General features: G+C 40.8%; 1 protein-coding gene across 2 annotated transcripts in view; it reads left to right on the top strand.

Annotated features, from left to right (window-relative positions):
- Positions 1-15,560, top strand: part of LOC131223760 (protein trichome birefringence-like 34) — a 135,188-nt gene extending 119,628 nt beyond the window's left edge. The window contains exons 4-5 of one of the 2 annotated variants that reach the window (XM_058219260.1): positions 14,459-14,617; positions 15,167-15,560. In XM_058219260.1, coding sequence (XP_058075243.1) covers positions 14,459-14,617; positions 15,167-15,515 — 508 coding nt within the window. In that variant the 3' untranslated portion in view covers positions 15,516-15,560. The remainder of the gene's footprint in view (positions 1-14,458; positions 14,618-15,166) is intronic. The other variant, XM_058219261.1, reaches the window with a different exon arrangement.
- Positions 15,561-19,026: the final 3,466 nt, after the last annotated feature.

The raw sequence follows: 19,026 nt of genomic DNA on the forward strand, positions 1-19,026 counted from the left end.
TATATCCCACTTCTATTACTAGTTGTAAAGTTGTGTTCATGGAAGTCTTCTCCTTTTTTTTTTTGTTTATTATCTCTCCACCCTTACAGCTTGATTTCTTTCAATCTCAGCCCTCTATAAAGCTATCACGAGGTCCTCATTCATTGCACTAAATGTTGAATAATATATATATATATATATATATATATATATATATATATATATATATATATATATATATATATATATATATATATATTTGAGCCGAGCTCGAGCTTCAAGATCAGAGACTATGGAATCTTGCCCAACCACACACAGGCACACACGTGTTAATATGATACACATATGGCTAATCAGAACTTTTCATCTTGTTTGACACAGGTTTAAATGTTGTGCCTCAAAATTGAAGTTGTTTCACCTTATGTGGGCTACAAATACAACAAACAAATTTTATTTATTTATTTATCTGGCCATCAGTTTGTTTTCTGTTCTGTTACCTACCTGACCAGTGGAATAACCTACTTTTAAGTCAGAGAGACCTAAATGATGTTACTGACAAGTAGGGTTGCTGCAACTTGAGTTAGGGAACTGAACCAAACAACCCAAATTCAGGTTGTCAAGGTCCTCAGGTTGGGCTTAGGTTTGAAAAGGACCAACCTGACTTGAATTTGGGTCCATTTCAGGTTGAAAATTTTGGTCGGTTTGGAAATAATCTAATGCATGGATGGGCGTGATGAGGTTAAGCATCGTCTTCCTCAGGGTATAATTACTTTGAATCCATGGAACTTCTCTTCACTCCTCATAGAGATTCCTCAAATTCACAAGGAGAGATAGAAAATAAAAATAAATTCTAAATAAATTGATTGATGATAATAAATGAGTTTACAATCCCTCAAATAGTGATATGAACCCTAAGAAGAAGTTTCGGAATCAAACTACAACTCAAACTCCCTAAAATCATGACTTACTATAAATGGTCATGATTTCCACTAGACCTCATGGCCTTTAGCCAAAAATTATAAGTGTCCTATTTGGCTTAACCATGTTATTCTCCTAATTTTTCTAATCACTTTTCATGTTGGACACAACTCCTAAATCTCAATGGATCAAAAGTTATGATCAAACTAAAACTTACTATAAATAGTAAAAATGGAAATAAAAAGCTCTTTCGACCGTCGATCTGATAGAATCTCACAAATTCAGCATGGGAAAACTATTTTAGTGGGGTTGGTTGGCTAAAATAGCTTCTCCTACCCCAAAATCATATATGGTACATCAAATAACTCATACAGGTTTGTGAGATATGCACGTTTTAAGGTTCTAATGGTTTGGATCACTTCCGCCTCCGATCGGGCCTTCTATAGTCCATCTTAGCCATGAAATTGTCCATGATTCGCTCTACATCAATCCCCTCTACTTCAAAAGAACTCATCCTTGAGTTCTCGTCCCACTTCGGTTCATGATACTCGGTCAGGTCTGTGATGTTGAAAGTACACGAGATCTCCAATTATCCGAAAGATCAACAACATAAGCATTGTCATTAATCTTTCAGAGGATTGGTACCAGTACAATCTTCTTATTCTTCAACTTATTGTAAGTTTCATTTAGAAATCTTTCCTTATGTAGATGAACCATAACTTAGTCACACACCTCGAACACCTTTTGTCGTCGATGCTTATCGGCTTGCTCCTTGTACTTGTCGTTCGAGGCATGCAACTTAGCTCGCACCTCTATATGAATGCCCACGATCCTATCCACCATATGTTCTGCTATAATGCTCGTGCTTAGTAGTTTAGACAAATGGACCAAGTCAAGTGTGTGGCAAGGCACTTGATCGTAAATAATCTTGAACGGGGACTTCCCTTTTGGGTGATTCACCATGTTGTTGAATGCAAACTCCACTTGAGACAATGTCAAACCCCACTGCTTCATTTTTTCACTTGAAAAACATCGAATGAGGTTTTTCAACGTGGGATTCACAACTTCAGTTTTTCCATTGGTCTGTGGGTGGTAGGCACTGCTGAACTGATGTCGTGTATTGAACCGATTCCACAAAATTCACCATAAGTAGCTAATGAACTTCGTATCACCGTTAGAAGTAATGGTCTTAAGAACCCTGTGTAGCCACACAACCTCTTTAAAGAATATATTTTCCACGTGTGTTGCTACGAGGGTCTTCTTGCATGGGATAAAGTGTGTTATCTTCGAGAAATGATCTACCAACATGAACACTGAATTCACGCCGCACTATGTTCGTGGGAGGCCTAGCACAAAGTCTGTATATAAGTCCTCCCAAGGGACGTCAGGTACAGGTAACGGGGTGTAGAGACACGTATTTTAAGACAGTCCCTTGGAGGTTTGACAAACATGACATTGCTGCACCTCTCTACCCACGTAACGTACTAACTGTGGCTAGTAGTACTGTTCCTCGACAAGAGCTCGCATCTTGTCCCCCCTAAGGTGTCCACTAAGGCCACCTCCATGTATCTCTTGGATAATCTGCTCCCTCAGCGAGCTTTTGGGGATGCATAGTTGATTTCCTTTGAAAAGAAAACTGTCTTGAATATGTATGTCACTGGGGTGACCTTCTTGGCATCTAATTCATGCGTCCTTGAAGTTGTCATCATCGACATATATGTCTTTGAGGCGCTTGAACCTGATAACCTCATTGCTCATGGTGACTAATAAAGTTGCACGGCGGCTAAGTGCATCAACTACTTTATTTTGCTTCCCAGACTTGTGTTTTAGTATAACATGAATTCTTGCAAGAATGAAATCCACCTAGCATACACACGATTCACGTTAGTTTAGATATTAATGAATTTGAGAGCTTGATGGTCCGTGTAAAGAATAAACTCCCTCTGAATTAAGTAATGTCGCCAATGTTGTAGTGCCCGAACCACTACGTATAATTCGATCTTATAGGTCGACCACTTTTTGCATGCATCACTAAGCTTTTTACTGTACAAAGATACCGGCCCACCTTCTTGAGACAAAACTCCACCAATTTCGACATATGAAGAATCACATTCGACTTTAAACAATTTGTCGAAGCTAGGAAGTGATAGAACTGGGATTGTGGACATCCATGCTTAATTTCAGCAAAGCTCTTGTCGGCTTTGTCAGTTTATTGAAATTGCCCCTTCATGCAATCTGTAATTAGTGACATAATGGTGATAACATTCTTCATGGATAGATGATAGAGTGTCGCCAATTTGTGAAAACTCCGCACTTCATGGATGTTTGTTGGAACTGGCCATTCCTTGATGGCTCTCACCTTTACGTTATCCACCCAAATGCCCATGGATGTCACAACAAAGCCCAAAAACAACAGGCTATCGATCAAAAAGTTGTAATTTTTCAAAATTGAGATACAACTTATTTTCAGTGAGCACTTGAAGCACTTGCTTGAGGTGTTCCATATGGATTGCTTCATCCTGATTGTATATCAAGATGTTATCTAAGTAGACCACGACAAACTGCCTAATGAATGACTTTAGAATTTGGTTCATCAACCTCATTAATATATTAGGTGCTTCCGAAAGACTGAAGGGCATGACCATCCATTCATACAACCCTTTCTTAGTCTTAAAAGCCATCTTTTACTCATCACTTAGCCGTATTTGAATCTGATGGTAACCACTCCTTAAATTTTATTTAGAAACTAATTTCGCACCCTCAAGCATGTCCAACATATCGTCTAACCATGGTATAAAAAATTTGTATTTTATGGTAATCTTGTTGATGGCCTGGCTATCAACACACATGTGCCAACTCCCATCTTTCTTAGGAGTTAATAGAGCGATATGATGCATGGGCTCATGCTTTCCCAGATAAGCCCTTATGGATCAATTCCTCCACTTGCCCTTTTAAAATATCACACTCCTTCGGACTCATCTGATAGTGAGGACGATTGGGTAAGATGGACCTGGGGATAAGGTCGATATTATGTTAAATATCTCGTATGGGAGGGAATCTATCGAGAAGGTCATTGGGCCAAATTTCTTTGAATTTATGTAGCAAAGGTTTTAGTTTCTCAGGGATGAAGGTGGGCTCGAGTTCCTTCCATTTTATGATTAATACATAGGCTTGTCTTATTTCTTTAGATTCCTCCACAAAGTCCCGTATGGTTAATAGAAAACGACACTCCACTTTAGAAGTTTCAAATGGCTCCTTTGGATTGATAGGGGCTAGTATGGTTTTCCGACCATCATTGATGAAAATATACATATTATCTCACCCTTTATAAATGGCCTCACGATCAGATTGCCATGGTCGACTGAGTACGATGTGACAAGACTCCATGTTAACAACATCGCATACTACTTGGATTTTATAATGCTTGCCAATTGAAAAATATATAGTTCACTGTTCAATTACCTTCATCTCACGGACTTTCTTAATCCAACCAATTATGTATGGGGAGGGGTGACACTCCTTTTCTAGTTGCAATTTCTCCACCATGAACTTGGAGATAATGTTCTCGCTGCTTCCACTATTGATGATCACATCACAAACTTTTCGATTCAGAGTACACCTAGTTCGGAAGATTTTATGTCATTGTGGGTGTGCCTCTTTCCTTGGTGCATACAATAATTGCTTCACGATGAGCGATTCACCATGATCCTATGGAACCCAATCTTTCTCATCCGCCTTATCCTTAGTGGCATGCTCCATTCTCTCAACATCTCAGTCTTCATCGACATTTTTAGTACTACCATCATTGATGGCGAGGTTTGTCACTTATCGCTAGGGACAAGTGTTTGATAGGTGACTTGGTTGGCCACAATGATAGCAATGATAGGGTCTTTGCCGACCATAAGGGTTCAAGATCCTACTCGGACCAGCGATAGTCGTTACGCCCCTTTGGGGCCTAACTTGCCCACTTCCCTGATCTCGGTTCGTGGGTATAGGAGGTTGAGTGTGAGCTCCTATATGTTCTTTCCCCTTGGGCTATGAAGGTCCCTGGGATGGACCTGCTATGGCAACCCTGGTGGTAGGATAGGTCCATGTGTTGAGACACTCAAGCTGCGCTTCTACTTGGGTAGGCAACTTGATTGCATTATTCATCGTCTACGCAGGCTGCATCTAGACCTGGTCCTGAATCACCATACACAAACCACCATTGAATCGGGTGACTTATTGTGATCCAGTTTCAACTAAATCATTACGTGGAGCTGAGCGGTGTAATTATTTGCATAATTCCTCACCGACCGACTACCTTACCGACAATTTTGGTATTGTTGAAATAGTACCTGATTGTAGTCAGTAGAAAGGAATCGCGCAGAAAACAACTACTTCATCCGCTACCATGTGCGGATATGTGCTTTCATCTGCCTCATCCGTGTGAGTTATAGTTGCTCCTACTAAGCTGAAGCTCCGTGTTCACAAGCCCAAGTGTAGGGCTGCACTGTAGTAATAACTCGGTGAGACTGAGGTCAAATCCACAAGGACTTACCTTGTACATATTCTAAAATAAAGTAGAACTAGAATCAAAATTTAAACTAAAAGTTAGAAAAAGAGAGATCAATTGTGAATAAACTATTAATAATAATGGAAAACTATAACGCTAAGGATCCACTTGTAGCTATTATGATACTACCTTACTTAATTCAACAAGAACAACTGGAATTAGAGTCCTATCCTATCCAGTTGGATGATAGAACAATTAAAATATATTTTGAACTTTTCATGGGATTAGTTCCCTCATGAAGTACTAATGTGATGATCGCAGGGAATTTAACCATCCACCATGCCTAAGAGACAATGGTAAATCATGAATTTTATAGATGTTACAATTACAAATAAGTAAGAAGATATTAAAAGCATTCCAAGCATCTACTATAAATGGAGTCATAATAAACTACAGAAAACTGAAAATATTCCTTTATTCAAACTATAAATTAATGAAAGTTCAACCATAAACTTGAATTAAAGTAAGATAAATATCTAAATAAACTACAAGCTTTACCTCTTAGCTCTAGCTAAGAGATTAGAAAACCAAAGACATGATTGAAACTAAAACTCTTAAACAAAATAAGAAAACTATCTAGAAGAAGAAGATTTGAAAAGAAGGAAGGACTCCTTGAAGTTCTCCAATACCTTGCTCCACTCTTCTAACCCAAATTCATGCGTAGAAGCTCCTAAAATACCCATATTTATAAGCTTTCCTTGGATCGATTTTTTTTTTTTTTAAAAAGAAAAAAAAAACGAAAGATTGCATATCATTAAAAAAAGAGGGGATACAGAGACTGTACTTTGGGTGTACCCAAGAATCTACCAAAAACTAAAGACTCGGGCCACCTATCTTAAAAGAAGATTTATAAGAGCCATCACCCTGATGGCGCCCAACCCCACAGAAAGAAAACTCCACTGCACAAAAAAAATGAGAGACTCGAAGGAAAGAGCTACCTATAACTGCGTTTCTGGATCTCCCTAAGCCCCGCTCTATCAAGGAAAAGCAACCCCCTAACGACCTGAGGAAGGTCAGTTAGGGATGAAAACAGGGACGTAGCTTGGTTGGAACTACCCACATTAGCCATACCATTTGTCGGCCCGTTTCCTTCTCTGCACACATGACAGAAACTGACTTGCCCATTTCTAGTGAGAGTGTGTATTTTGGTTATCCAATATTTTCATCTCCAACTCGGTTGAGAAATGCTCGTCAGAAAGTTTACCACTAGCAATGAGTCCGATTCGACGATAATGTCCGTAGCCCATGTTGAAAACAAAGGCTGAGGCCATCATGAACAACCCTTAGTTCAGCCCTTGTGTTTGACACAATGCCATAACCTACACAAAATGCAAATCGGAGGTCACCCTTTCTCCTCTGCACACCCCCCCCTCCAGCCATTTCGGGGTTTCTATGGGACGAGCCGTCCACGTTGAGTTTTACCCAACCCAGAGGAGGTTTCCTCCAACACACCACTTGGGTGAGTCAAAGAATATCGGTTGAGCAGTAATACCCATGGTAGACAAAGCCCTGCTGCTGCCACCTTCACGAGCATGGATGTTCTGCCTCCTGATGATCCAGCTCACCTAACCTGAAATACGCGCTATGATTGAAACCGAACTCAGTTTAGAGTTATCGAACTTGGAGGTATTCCTCGCCATCCAAAGCTACCAAAGAATGAAACAAGGGATGAGAACACGGAAAGGGACCGAAGGTACATGATCCAAACAAGATTCCCACCAGCGGGTGAGACGCTCCAACACTGAATCATCGTTGGACAGGTTGATACCATAAATCCTGGCAAAATGATGCTACACTTCAGCCACTCAGGTGCTATACAGGAAAGTGTAGTTTACCGTTTCAATTGAGGGTCTGCCATTGAGCTCCTTAAAACAGCAATTGCACTTGGATGCTAATTGGATCCCACGAGATTTGACAGCCTCATCCACAGGCACCACTCCTTGGATGATATGCCAGACAAGTAAAGAAATCTTTGAGGGATTTTAATGTTCCAGATCTTGTTACCCCAGATGGTCCATGGCAGCGAACACGTGAGATCTCCCAAGCCGTGGAAACTGAGAAGTTTCCAATTTTTTAGTAGGGCCAGAAAGGCATATCTTGCTCAAACGTGAGACAGTGACCCCCATGGAATACGGTGTTTATATCCTGCTGGGAAATGAGTGTCAAAACTGTTGATGGGGCCAGCGGTCCCATGCTTCCCAGGAAGTCTCGCACCCTTAGACTTGTCAGCAACGGTGGCACTCCCGCAGGAACTCTGTCCATCAGGGGCCCAAGCCCCGACCAATTTGTGGACCACAAATTCAAACGACCATCTCTTATATGCCACTGGGTCGTTGTGGCAGTGGTTGGGAGTAGGAGTCTTATTCGCTTCCATAGTGGAGTCGTCACTGCTGATGGCGAAACCAATCCCAAATTCTGAATATCTTGCTTGTATCTTGCCTGCATAAACAAACCCTACAACCTTTGATCTACTTTGCGTAAGACAATCCAAGCCATTTTTAGACGAAAAGCAGTCATGACATCAGATAACCGTCTAATTCCCAGTCCACCTTCATTCTTGGAAAGGCATATTTCAGTCCAACTGCGCCAATGAAGCTTCTGCCTTCCCTCCTCCCAGCCCCAAATGAAGTCAGTAAAGAGACTCTCCAACTTCTGAATAACAGTCGTAGGGACGTGCGTGGCAGTCATCGTGTGAACTGGGATGCTGGTTAGAACATGGTTGACAAGAGTGGCTCTGGCCGCCATAGATAGAAGCTTCGATTTCCAACCATTGATACGACTTTCCACGTTGTCAACAATTCGCTGAATAGCATCCCTTTTCCTTCGACCCACCGAGATAGGAACCCCAAGATATGAAAAGCCTTCCACTGATCCCATCATCCCCAGCTCCTTACAGATGCTAGCACTCCTGGATGGAGCCATATTTTTTGAGTGAATAAATATTCTTTTTTGGATGTTGATCTTTTACCCCGAGACCTGTTGGTAGCGAGCCAGAAAGTGTTTGACCGCTCTAATGGATTGGATGCCCTCATTCAAGAATAGAAGAGTGTCATCTGCAAAAAGGAGGTGGGACACTAGAACATTGCCGCGACGCCCTCTGAACGGTAAGAAAGAGCCCCCCGCCACCAACTTCTTAAAGCCGCGACTAAGAACCTCAGACTCAAGGATAAAAAGGAAAGGAGAGAGCGGGTCTCCCTGGTGGAGACCCTGGGTAGACTTGAAGAAGCCTTGGACGTCACCATTTACAAGCACCGAGAACCAACAATTGCTCCAGCAATGCTCCAGTATTGTAATCTAATGGTCCAAAAAACCAAAATGTTGAAGAACTCGCTTGAGGAAAAGCCAATCCACTCTATCATAGGCTTTCTCCATGTCCAATTTCACAACTATATTACCACCCCTCACTCTTCCACTAATATCGCGGAGAAGTTCTTGCGACAACGCAATGTTCTTAGCAATGGACCTGCCTTGGACAAACGCCCCTTACTCTAGGGATATCAAAGATGGGAGCAATTTGCTCAACCGGGTTGCTACAATTTTGGTGAAAATCTTATAGATAACGTTGCATAAGCTAATGGGTCTGAAGTTCGCGAAGGCTTTAGGTGCTTCTTTTTTTGGGATAAGAGTAATGAAGGAAGATGTAAAGGCCCTTGGAAGAGGAACGCCCTAAAAGAAAGAGATAGCTACCCTATGAATATCCTGGTAGATGATCTCCCAACAAACAACAAAAAAAGCACCCATGAAACCATCCGGCCCTGCCGCACTGTCCCGAGGAATCGACTGGACAACCTGGTGAACCTCTGTAATCGACGACGGGCTTAGCAAAAGTGCATTCTCCTCAGTAGAAACAATAGATGGGATCGTTTTTAGAAGCTCCTCCCCCTGAATAGTCGCCCCTACCGAAAAGAGGGAGTGGAAATGACAGATTGCATCGATTTTGATTTCCTCCTGAGTAGTTACAGTCTATCCCCGAGTATAGGCGAATGGCTGAGATTACTGCTTTTCTGTATCTTGCAATGGCCGACGCATGAAAAAAACTGGTGTTTCTGTCTCCCACTTGAAGCCAATTGTTTCTAGCTTTTTGCTTCCAAAAAACTTCTTCCATGAGTTTCAAGCGAGATAGCAGAGCTTTAGTGTCAATAATCTCCTACTGAATAGCACTTGCGGATGAGTCCACTACTTCATTTTGGAGTTGATCCTTAAGATTTTCCAGGGACAAGGTGGCCTGTTTCACTGCATTGAAAATGTTGCCGAATTTGTTTCTATTCCATTATTTTAGGTGCATCTTGACTGCCTTCATTTTAGCCAAAATATTGCGCATTGGGTGAGGATCGTTTGTAGAGGTCCAGACTGATCTGACCGTAGGCAAGAAACCCTCATGTTGGAACCACATGTTTTGTATTCGAAATTGTTTCGGCCCTGCAAAGATATGTGAAGGAAACACTAATAATAGGGGTGTGTGGTCAGAATTTTGTCTTGGGAGATAATGTACCTGGAAGGAGGAAAAGACGTTGCTCTATGCAGAGTTTGTCAGCAAGCAATCCAGCCTGGCCCACACCCTGGCAGTACCAGATTGATTATTAGACCAGGTGAACTTGTTACCTTAATAGCCTGCATCTTGAAGGCCCGTCGAGTTGATGGCGTCGACAAAATCCCTCGAGCTGGCAGTATTAAAGCTAACCTGACTTCTCCTTTCTACAGCTTCACTGACAACATTGAAATCACCACAAATCGCCCAAGGACCCTACACAAACGAGGCAAGAGAAACCATATCCTCCCACAGGACTCTCCTCTGACTTCTTGAGCAGCTAGCATAAATCACCGATATCAAGATTGGAGCTCTATTTTGGTGGCAGACAGTAGAGAAGGAAAGTAGTTGGGAAGATTTAGAAATGACATTAACAGCTTCTTGAGTCTTACTGAACACCCAAATCTTGCCACCACAGTCCTTGTTGGAGAAAGAACAATGAAAGCCAATCCAGAGGCCCACTGACACTCGATTGGAATCCCTAACCATCGGTTCCAAAATAGTGACAATCCAAGGATTATGCTTCTTAATAAGCCTCTTCAGTGATCTGATAGTGGGATTGTTGCCCACTCCATGAGCATTCCAAACCAAAATTTTATCCGTCATGAGAAACTTGAGCAGCAATGGGCCTTCCTTGTAAGTGTCTGAGGCAAGAAAGCCAAACATCCCTGGACATTGCCGCTAGGGGATTTCTACTAGAGTTCCTGGTTCCTTTTTTCCTCAGTGGAATGATAAGGCTTGCAGCAGCTCTCTTTTTGGGGTTCGCTAGCTTGTAAAAGTTTTCTTGTTCCTATCCCAACGGCTAACGAGATTCCTGACCAGGGTCATCTTGCTACCTGTCAGTTGTGAGAATTTGGGTTGTGGGGGAAGATCACCTCTTCATCAGAGGAAAAAGGTGAAAGGTCCACCACCAATTCACCTCTGTGATTGGAGGGGGTCATCAGGGGAGTGGCCAAATTCTACGGAGTGTGAGGAGAGTGGTTGTCACCAGAGTCTGTAGAGCTATCTGGGTCAATAGGGCTATCTCCAATATTGGTGAGCAAACAGTCCCTAACTGACCTGGATCGAACTGTCCCTCTGCCAAATCTGTTAGCGGGCAAGTGTGACCAGATGGCTGAATCTTCCTATTTGATATGCTGATCAGTTGGCCTGACAAGTGGTTTTAATTCCTGTGCTATCGCCATAGTATTATGGCTCCTCTTGTTGCCTTGTGGATGGCTCACACTTGAGGAGTGGTTCAATTGCAACCTGTTGCAGGCCTGTAAGGGGTATGGGGTATGGGGGCTGCTCTAACAGAGCAGGGATTACATTTGTGGCGATTGGACTGGCGTCACATAGAGGATCTGGAGGTTCCCCATTTCTTGGCACAACTAGCTGAGGTTCAGTCGCACTCAAACTATTGGAGTGGATTTGGATGGCTCTATCCCTGATATCTTGGGGTGTAGATGTCCTGTTTTTGTGATAAGTCAGGAGAAGGATATGTTGTTGGATGTCCTATGCCACTCGGTCATTTCTACAAATAGCTTGGTTGCAGTTCCTAGGGCCTCTTCGTCTTACAGACTAGCCCTCCTTTAGGGTAGTAACCCTATCTTCTTCTCTTCGACCAAAGCGTTCCTCAACCCATTGCTTCGTAGTAGGCGGTGGATTTTGAGATTTGGTCTCTGCAAAAGGTTCGTCGAACCCAGGTTCCTGTTGAGATTCAATCTCTGCTTGTATAGGGTAGTGTTGTCCATCCACCTCCAGGTATAGAATAGTTCTGGTGTCCACCCCTGGGTGTAGGAGGACTTTCATTCGGGCAAATCCTTGAAATAGCCCACATCAAGCGATGGAATCAATCTCCAACACCTTACCAAAATAACTACCAAGATCCACAAGGGTTGATTCGATCCATCCGTGGGATGGGATGTCAAAAAGTCTGATCCATGTACCCCTACCTATCCCCTCCTCTTCTGGAGACCAAGGGGCGATGGATTTGATCTCCATCTTGTGGTGGAGGTCGCTTTCTCCCAAGAAGACATCAAGTTCAGGCCTGGATTTGAGTTTTATGAGGACCCTCGTAACGGATAGACGAATAACAAACCACCTCAAATTTACGCAACGAGTTACGCTTCGGTCGCATTGAAGTTACCTTTGGTCTGACCGAAGTCAAGTTCAAATTGTATCTGGATTCTCTGCCTCCCTTTAGTCGCACTGAGTATACCTTTTGTCCCACCGAACATGGTTTCACTCGGACCAAATTAATCCTTGATCGAACTAAATTAGCTCTGAAATTCACGTTCATTGCTGGACTATTTTGTGCACTTTCAGTCGCACCGAACTTGTCTTTGGTCGCATCGAATTTGGCTTCGGTCAGATCGAAAGTTGAGCCAAATAGTCTGTTTCTTCTGTTGCTTCTATGATTTTTTCAGCCTTTTATTCGTCTTTGCACTTGGTTTTCTTAGATATTTTTCATATGATTTCTTCATTCTTGACCTCCAAACCTCCAAGCCTCACTTTGGTAATCCTTTGAGCATTAATTCATCACTTTTAGTATCCTTTTCTCTAAAGCTCTTCAAATCACCTCGTTAGAGAAAATAAGTAAAAATAGATCAGTTAAGCACTATCATGTTCATATAACTAAGAAATAAGTAGGGGTAAATATGCAATATTTCACACTCAACACTCTGCCCTTCAACTTGTAGGCTACAAGTTTGACCTTCTTTACTTTAGGGATTTCCATATAGTCGAAGAGTCGCTCAACTTCGGAAAGCCAATCAAGAAAATTCTCAATGTGAAGTTGGTCATTGAAGCTAGGAAGATCAACCCTCATCTTGAATTCTTGATTTGTTTGATATGCTTGATCGCTGCATTGTTTATAATATTGGAGGATCATGTTGTACATCGACCTCCTCGTTGATGGATCCCCCCTCCTCAGGAATGATCCTTTGGTTCACTGCTAGCACCATCCTACGATTAGTGCAATTACGAGTTCCAGCACCTACTGGGGACATATCACCACCATGAACACGGAGTTGCCCTAGGGCCTTCGTCATGCGATCGATGGCAGCCTACAACCCTTACATGACTTGTCGATTCTCTCGCTGCTTCGCTTCAAAAGCCGCCATGGTTAAAAGATGATTCCATGGAGCACTGTCCATGAGATTGTTGCCCAACCCGTTTTTAGAAGCCATAGATTCAAGGAAAAGCCTCTCTCTGATACCAAACTTGCGCAGGTATGGGCGTGATGGGGTCGAACACCGTCTTCCTCAAAGGATAATTACTTTGAATCCTTGGAGCTTCTCTGGACTCCTCACTGAGATTCCTCAAATCCACAAGGAGAGATAGAAAATAGAAATAAATTCTAAATAAATTGGAAATAAATTGATTGATGATAAAATAATGAGTTTACAATCCCTTAAATAATGATATGAACCCTAGGAAGAAGTTTCAGGATCAAACTACAACTCAAACTCCCTAAAATTGTGACTTACTGTAAATAGTAGACTTACTATTTATAAATGGTCATGATTTCCACTAGACCTCATGGTTTTCGACCAAAAGTGTCCTATTTGGCTTAACCATGTTATTCTCCTAATTTTTTAAGAACTTTGTTGAATAATTCATTCCGATTTGAGAGATATTCCTATTTTAAGGTTTTGACGGTCCGGATCACTTACGCTTTGATCGGGCCTTCTCTAGTCCATCTTGGCCATGAAATTGTCCACGACCTACTCTCCATCATAATCACATTTTTTTGGGTCGGGTTGGGTCAGGATGAGTCAGATGGGTTCAATTAGGTCGAGTACAGAGGAATTTGAGTTGGGCACCTCATGTTAGAATAAGAGTCCATTCAAATTGCAGGTTTAAGTCTTCTTGTGTTCGGGTTGGGCTCTGGTTATATACATAAAAGAAAACTTTACAATAGATTGCTTCGGGCTGCCTTTCGGAAAAAAATAAATAAATAAATAAATAAATAAAAATAAAAAAGACCAAAAAGCAGCCTATTGTGAGGAATATAAAAGAAGAAAAAACTGGGATAAAAGCTACTGAGAACTCGGGCAACCCGACCCAGAACCATCAAAAGAGAGCCCCTAGCCTCCCTATTGACTACTTGGGCATAGCCTGATGGATCCCAGCCCTCCTCAGTCTAGCAGGGCCAGGCCCCGAACCATCAAAGCTCTGGTTGACTCTCAACCTAACCCAACCCACCTGAGTTGCAACTCTAGTTATAAGTGTAGTGCACTAATGGATGAGCAACAAGGCACCTAGTATTTGGGTAAAGAAGTAAATATGAAAAGAAAAATAAAAAATAAAAATTGGATGGCATGCATTGCAGGTAGACATGAAATTGAAAACTTGTCCAATTGGATGGGTAGAATTGTATTTGATGCAATTACTGTGATCAAAATCAGCAACAGAAGGGGGTACACTCCTATATTATCTTATCATTCTCGGCTTCTGAATTGGTGTTGACAAGAGAAATTGGATGATGCATTCAGGTTGGACTCATTCGAAGACAAAGATGGAATTTACAAAGAGATAGAGATGCTGCGTAGCTTTGAAATGGCTCTAAGGACGTGGTCCGATTGGCTCGAACTCCATGTGGACCCCATTAAAACCCAGCTCTTCTTTGTCGGCATGTCCCCGACACACCAATCGTAAGTCCCACTCTCTACACCTTTTCCGCAAGAGCCAGCTCTATTAGAGATCATACATAGCAGGAGCTAAGAAGACCACTGATTTTGCTGTATTTATTATACTATTATCATATTGCTAGTGTCTCACCTTTTATACAGGACTATGACAATCGACAATTGGAGTATATTATTGGAAGCAAACTATGGTTAACCATCATCATCTAATGATCCTAACACTTTAAATTGGCCAATTTGTTGTTACAAATGGTTATAATCATCAAACCAAAGAGCTACATTGGATAGATGTTTCAAATGATGATGAGTGGACATATGACTCTGCATTTTCCATGCTATTAATGTGATGGGATTTCTAGGATCACCTAGTTGGAGTGATTTCTTTTCAACCATAAATTAAAAATTCAAATAGATATTAAAAAGCTTATTTGGTAGACGTTTGGGACCTTAGCAAAACCCTACACACACAAGTGGCCATGAACACGCTCACGGTGCTAGATCCTGAATTGCTAACTAACTAGCTTATGTGGTTTTTTTTTTTTTTTTTTTGGTCAGGGCTGACGAGTGGGGAGCAGCAGAAGACCAGAACTGTTACAACGAGAGGGAGCCAGTGACAAAGGATGGGTATTCAGGCAGAGCATCAGATGGCAGAATGATGAGCCTAGTCGATGCCACAATCCAACGGCTGAGAGAAAGAGGTGTAAATGTAAGAATACTCAACATCACACAGCTTTCAGAATACAGAAAAGATGGCCATCCTTCCATTTATAGAAAACAGTGGGAACCATTGACAGAAGAACAAATATCCAAGCCCACTAGTTACGCTGATTGTATACATTGGTGTCTCCCAGGAGTTCCTGATGTTTGGAACGAGCTCCTCTATGCCTCTATCATTTCTAGTTAAACAATTTCGAACTAAAATCAGTTATATTAGTTTTTTTTTTTTTTTTCTACCACTGTATTTGTTTCTTTTATTCAGTCAGCATAACTGGAGAAGAAAGAAAGAAAAACACCATGCACAGCCATAGTTACCAAAATGCCATATGGCAAATATATGCACATATATTTTCAATGGAGGCAATGAAGAAACATTTGAGATGAAAATGACAAAATTTCTGCACTATAATGGATGTGGAAAAGTTCTGGTCAGAGTGGCTATATATGCACATATACGTTGAGAAAAAAGTAGTTCTCAATGGAGGCAATGAAGAAACATTTGAGATGAAAATGACAAAATTTCTTCCCTTTAATGGATATTATAATAAGTGCAAAACAAGTGAGATGATAAACTATCTTCAAACTATAATAAACTCACAAATTCAAATTTCAGTACGAAAATTTGCACCACTAAGTGTTGAGCAGATCTCTAAGTATTTACTTATTTTCCTCCCAAAAGCTCTCAAGAGGACAAGTGACGGAGGGCAGAGAGGAGGGCACTAGGCAATTGATGGCTTGATTTTTGAATGTTCTTTTGCTGATATGTATAGAAGAAGTAAAAACAGTGTCCTTCCTAAAGAGACACTTATTCCTTTTCATGACATCCATAGATCTTTCCATATACAACAATCATTTGGCTATGAATGTGTATTATCTGTTGGAGAAAGGGCACTCAAAACACCGCAAAAGAGAGAATTGGGCAGAAATATACTCAAATAGTTTTTTGCTGAATGCCCTTTATTCATAACCCACGATGCCTTTAAATAGGCATTACACGTTAACTAAAAAGCAACAAAGATGCCGAAATAATTGGCACTAACACCAACGTGCTTGCAACTAAATAGAAAATCAAGGAGCAAATACTAACAAACTTAGACTAAGTCAATAACAGGAAAAGTCTACTGTCAATTTTGAATCACCCTTTCAACACTCTCCCTTGATTCGAAATTGCACAAACCAATCAATGATCTGAAGTAGATATGCTTTTGACATGGAAGCGCTTTTGTGAATATATCCGCTGCTTGCTCGTCAGTGCTGCAAGACTTCAATATAATCTCTCCTTTTGCCACCAGTTCACGAATAAAATAAAAGCGAATATCGATGTGCTTTGTTCTCCCATGAAATGCAGGATTTTTAGCCATTGCAATTGTGGACTTGTTGTCACAAAAAATTTCAGTTGCCTTCTATTGTTTTTGATGAAGATCAGCAAGAATTCTTCTAAGCCATATGCATTGACAAGCTGAGGAAGTAGCTGCCACATATTCTGCCTCTGAAGATGATAAAGCTGTTGTAACTTGTTTTTTCAAACTCCATGTTATTGCACCTGATCCAAGACTGAAAACATTTCCTGAAGTGCTCTTCCTATCATCCAATGAGCCTGCCCAATCACTATCGGTATATCCAAATAATTTGAAATTTGAAACATGAGAATACCAAATACCATAATCCAAAGATCTAGCAACATAACGTAAAATCCTTTTTGCAGCTCCAAAGTGATGTTTTGAAGGATTGCTAATAAACATTGAAACAACACCAACCGGAAAAGAAATATCTGGTTGTGTATGAGCCAAATAAATCAAACCTCCAATCAGACTTCTGAAACTTCTTGCATCTGCTTTTTCAGTACCATCTTCAAGCTGCAATTTTTCATTCACATTCATGGGTGTAGCAGCAAACTTGCAATTAACCATCCCAAACCTTTTGAGTAGGTCTGATGCATATTTCTTTTGCGAAACAAACACTCCATCTTCTCCTTGCTTCACCTCAAGCCCAAGGAAATAATGCAACAAACCTAAATTTGTCATCTCAAACCTACTCATCATACTAGACTTGAATTCAGCAATAATAGAGTGAAAATGAGCCTACTCTTTACTTGAGAAAGCAAGGTAACAACGTGTTGGAGAAATGGCACTCAAAACACCGCAAAAGAGAGAATTGGGCAGAAATATACTCAAAATATTTTTTTGCTGAATGCACTTTATTCATAACCCACGATGCCTTTAAATAGGCATTACACGTTAACTAAAAAACAACAAAGATGCCAAAATAATTGGCACTAACACCAACGTGCTTACAACTGAATAGAAAATCAAGGAGCAAATATTAACAAACTTAGACTAAGTCAATAACAGGAAAAGGCTACTGTCAACTTTGAATCACCCTTTCAACACTCTCCCTTGATTCGCAATTGCACACACCAATCAATGATCTGAAGTATATATGCTTTTGACATGGAAGCGCTTTTGTGAATATATCCGCTGCTTGCTCGTCAGTGTTGCAAGACTTCAATATAATCTCTCCTTTTTCCACCAGTTCACGAATAAAATGAAAGCGAATATCGATTTTCTTTGTTCTTCCATGAAATGCAGGATTTTTAGCCATTGCAATTGTGGACTTGTTGTCACAAAAAATTTTAGTCGCCTTCTCTTTTTTTTTTGATGAAGATCAGCAAGAATTCTTCTAAGCCATATGCATTGACAAGCTGAGGAAGTAGCTGCCACATATTCTACCTCTAAAGATGATAATGCTGTTGTAACTTGTTTTTTCGAACTGCATGTTATTGCACCCGATCCAAGACTGAAAACATTTCCTGAAGTGCTCTTCCTATCATCCAATGAGCCTTCCCAATCACTATCGGTAAATCCAAATAATCTAAAATTTGAAACATGAGAATACCAAATACCATAATCCAAAGTTCCAACAACATAACGTAAAATCCTTTTTGCACCTCCAAAGTGATGTTTTGAAGGATTGCTCATAAACCTTGAAACAACACCAACCGGAAAAGAAATATCTGGTCATGTATGAGCCAAATAAATCAAACCTCCAATCAGACTTCTGAAACTTCTTGCATCTGCTTTTTCAGTACCATCTTCAAGCTGCAATTTTTCATTCACATTCATGGGTGTAGCAGCAAACTTGCAATTAACCATCCCAAACCTTTTGAGTAGGTCTGATGCATATTTCTTTTGCGAAACAAACACTCTATCTTCTCCTTGCTTCACCTCAAGCCTAAGGAAATAATGCAACAAACCTAAATTTGTCATCTCAAACCTACTCATCATACTAGACTTGAATTCAGCAATAATAGAGTGAAAATGAGCCTACTCTTTACTTGAGAAAGCAAGGTAACGACGTGTTGGAGAAAGGGCACTCAAAACACTGCAAAAGAGAGAATTGGGCAGAAATATACTCAAAATATTTTTTTGCTGAATTCACTTTATTCATAACCCACGATCCTTTAAATAGGCATTACACGTTAACTAAAAAACAACAAAGATGCCAAAATAATTGGCACTAACACCAACATGCTTGCAACTGAATAGAAAATCAAGGAGCAAATACTAACAAACTTAGACTAAGTCAATAACAGGAAAAGGCTACTGTCAATTTTGTATCACCCTTTCAACACTCTCCCTTGATTCGAAATTGCACACACTAATCAATGATTTGAAGTATATATGCTTTTGACATGGAAG

Source organism: Magnolia sinica, chromosome 13, assembly GCF_029962835.1.
Source record: "Magnolia sinica isolate HGM2019 chromosome 13, MsV1, whole genome shotgun sequence".
In the NCBI taxonomy this organism is placed as follows: domain Eukaryota; kingdom Viridiplantae; phylum Streptophyta; class Magnoliopsida; order Magnoliales; family Magnoliaceae; genus Magnolia; species Magnolia sinica.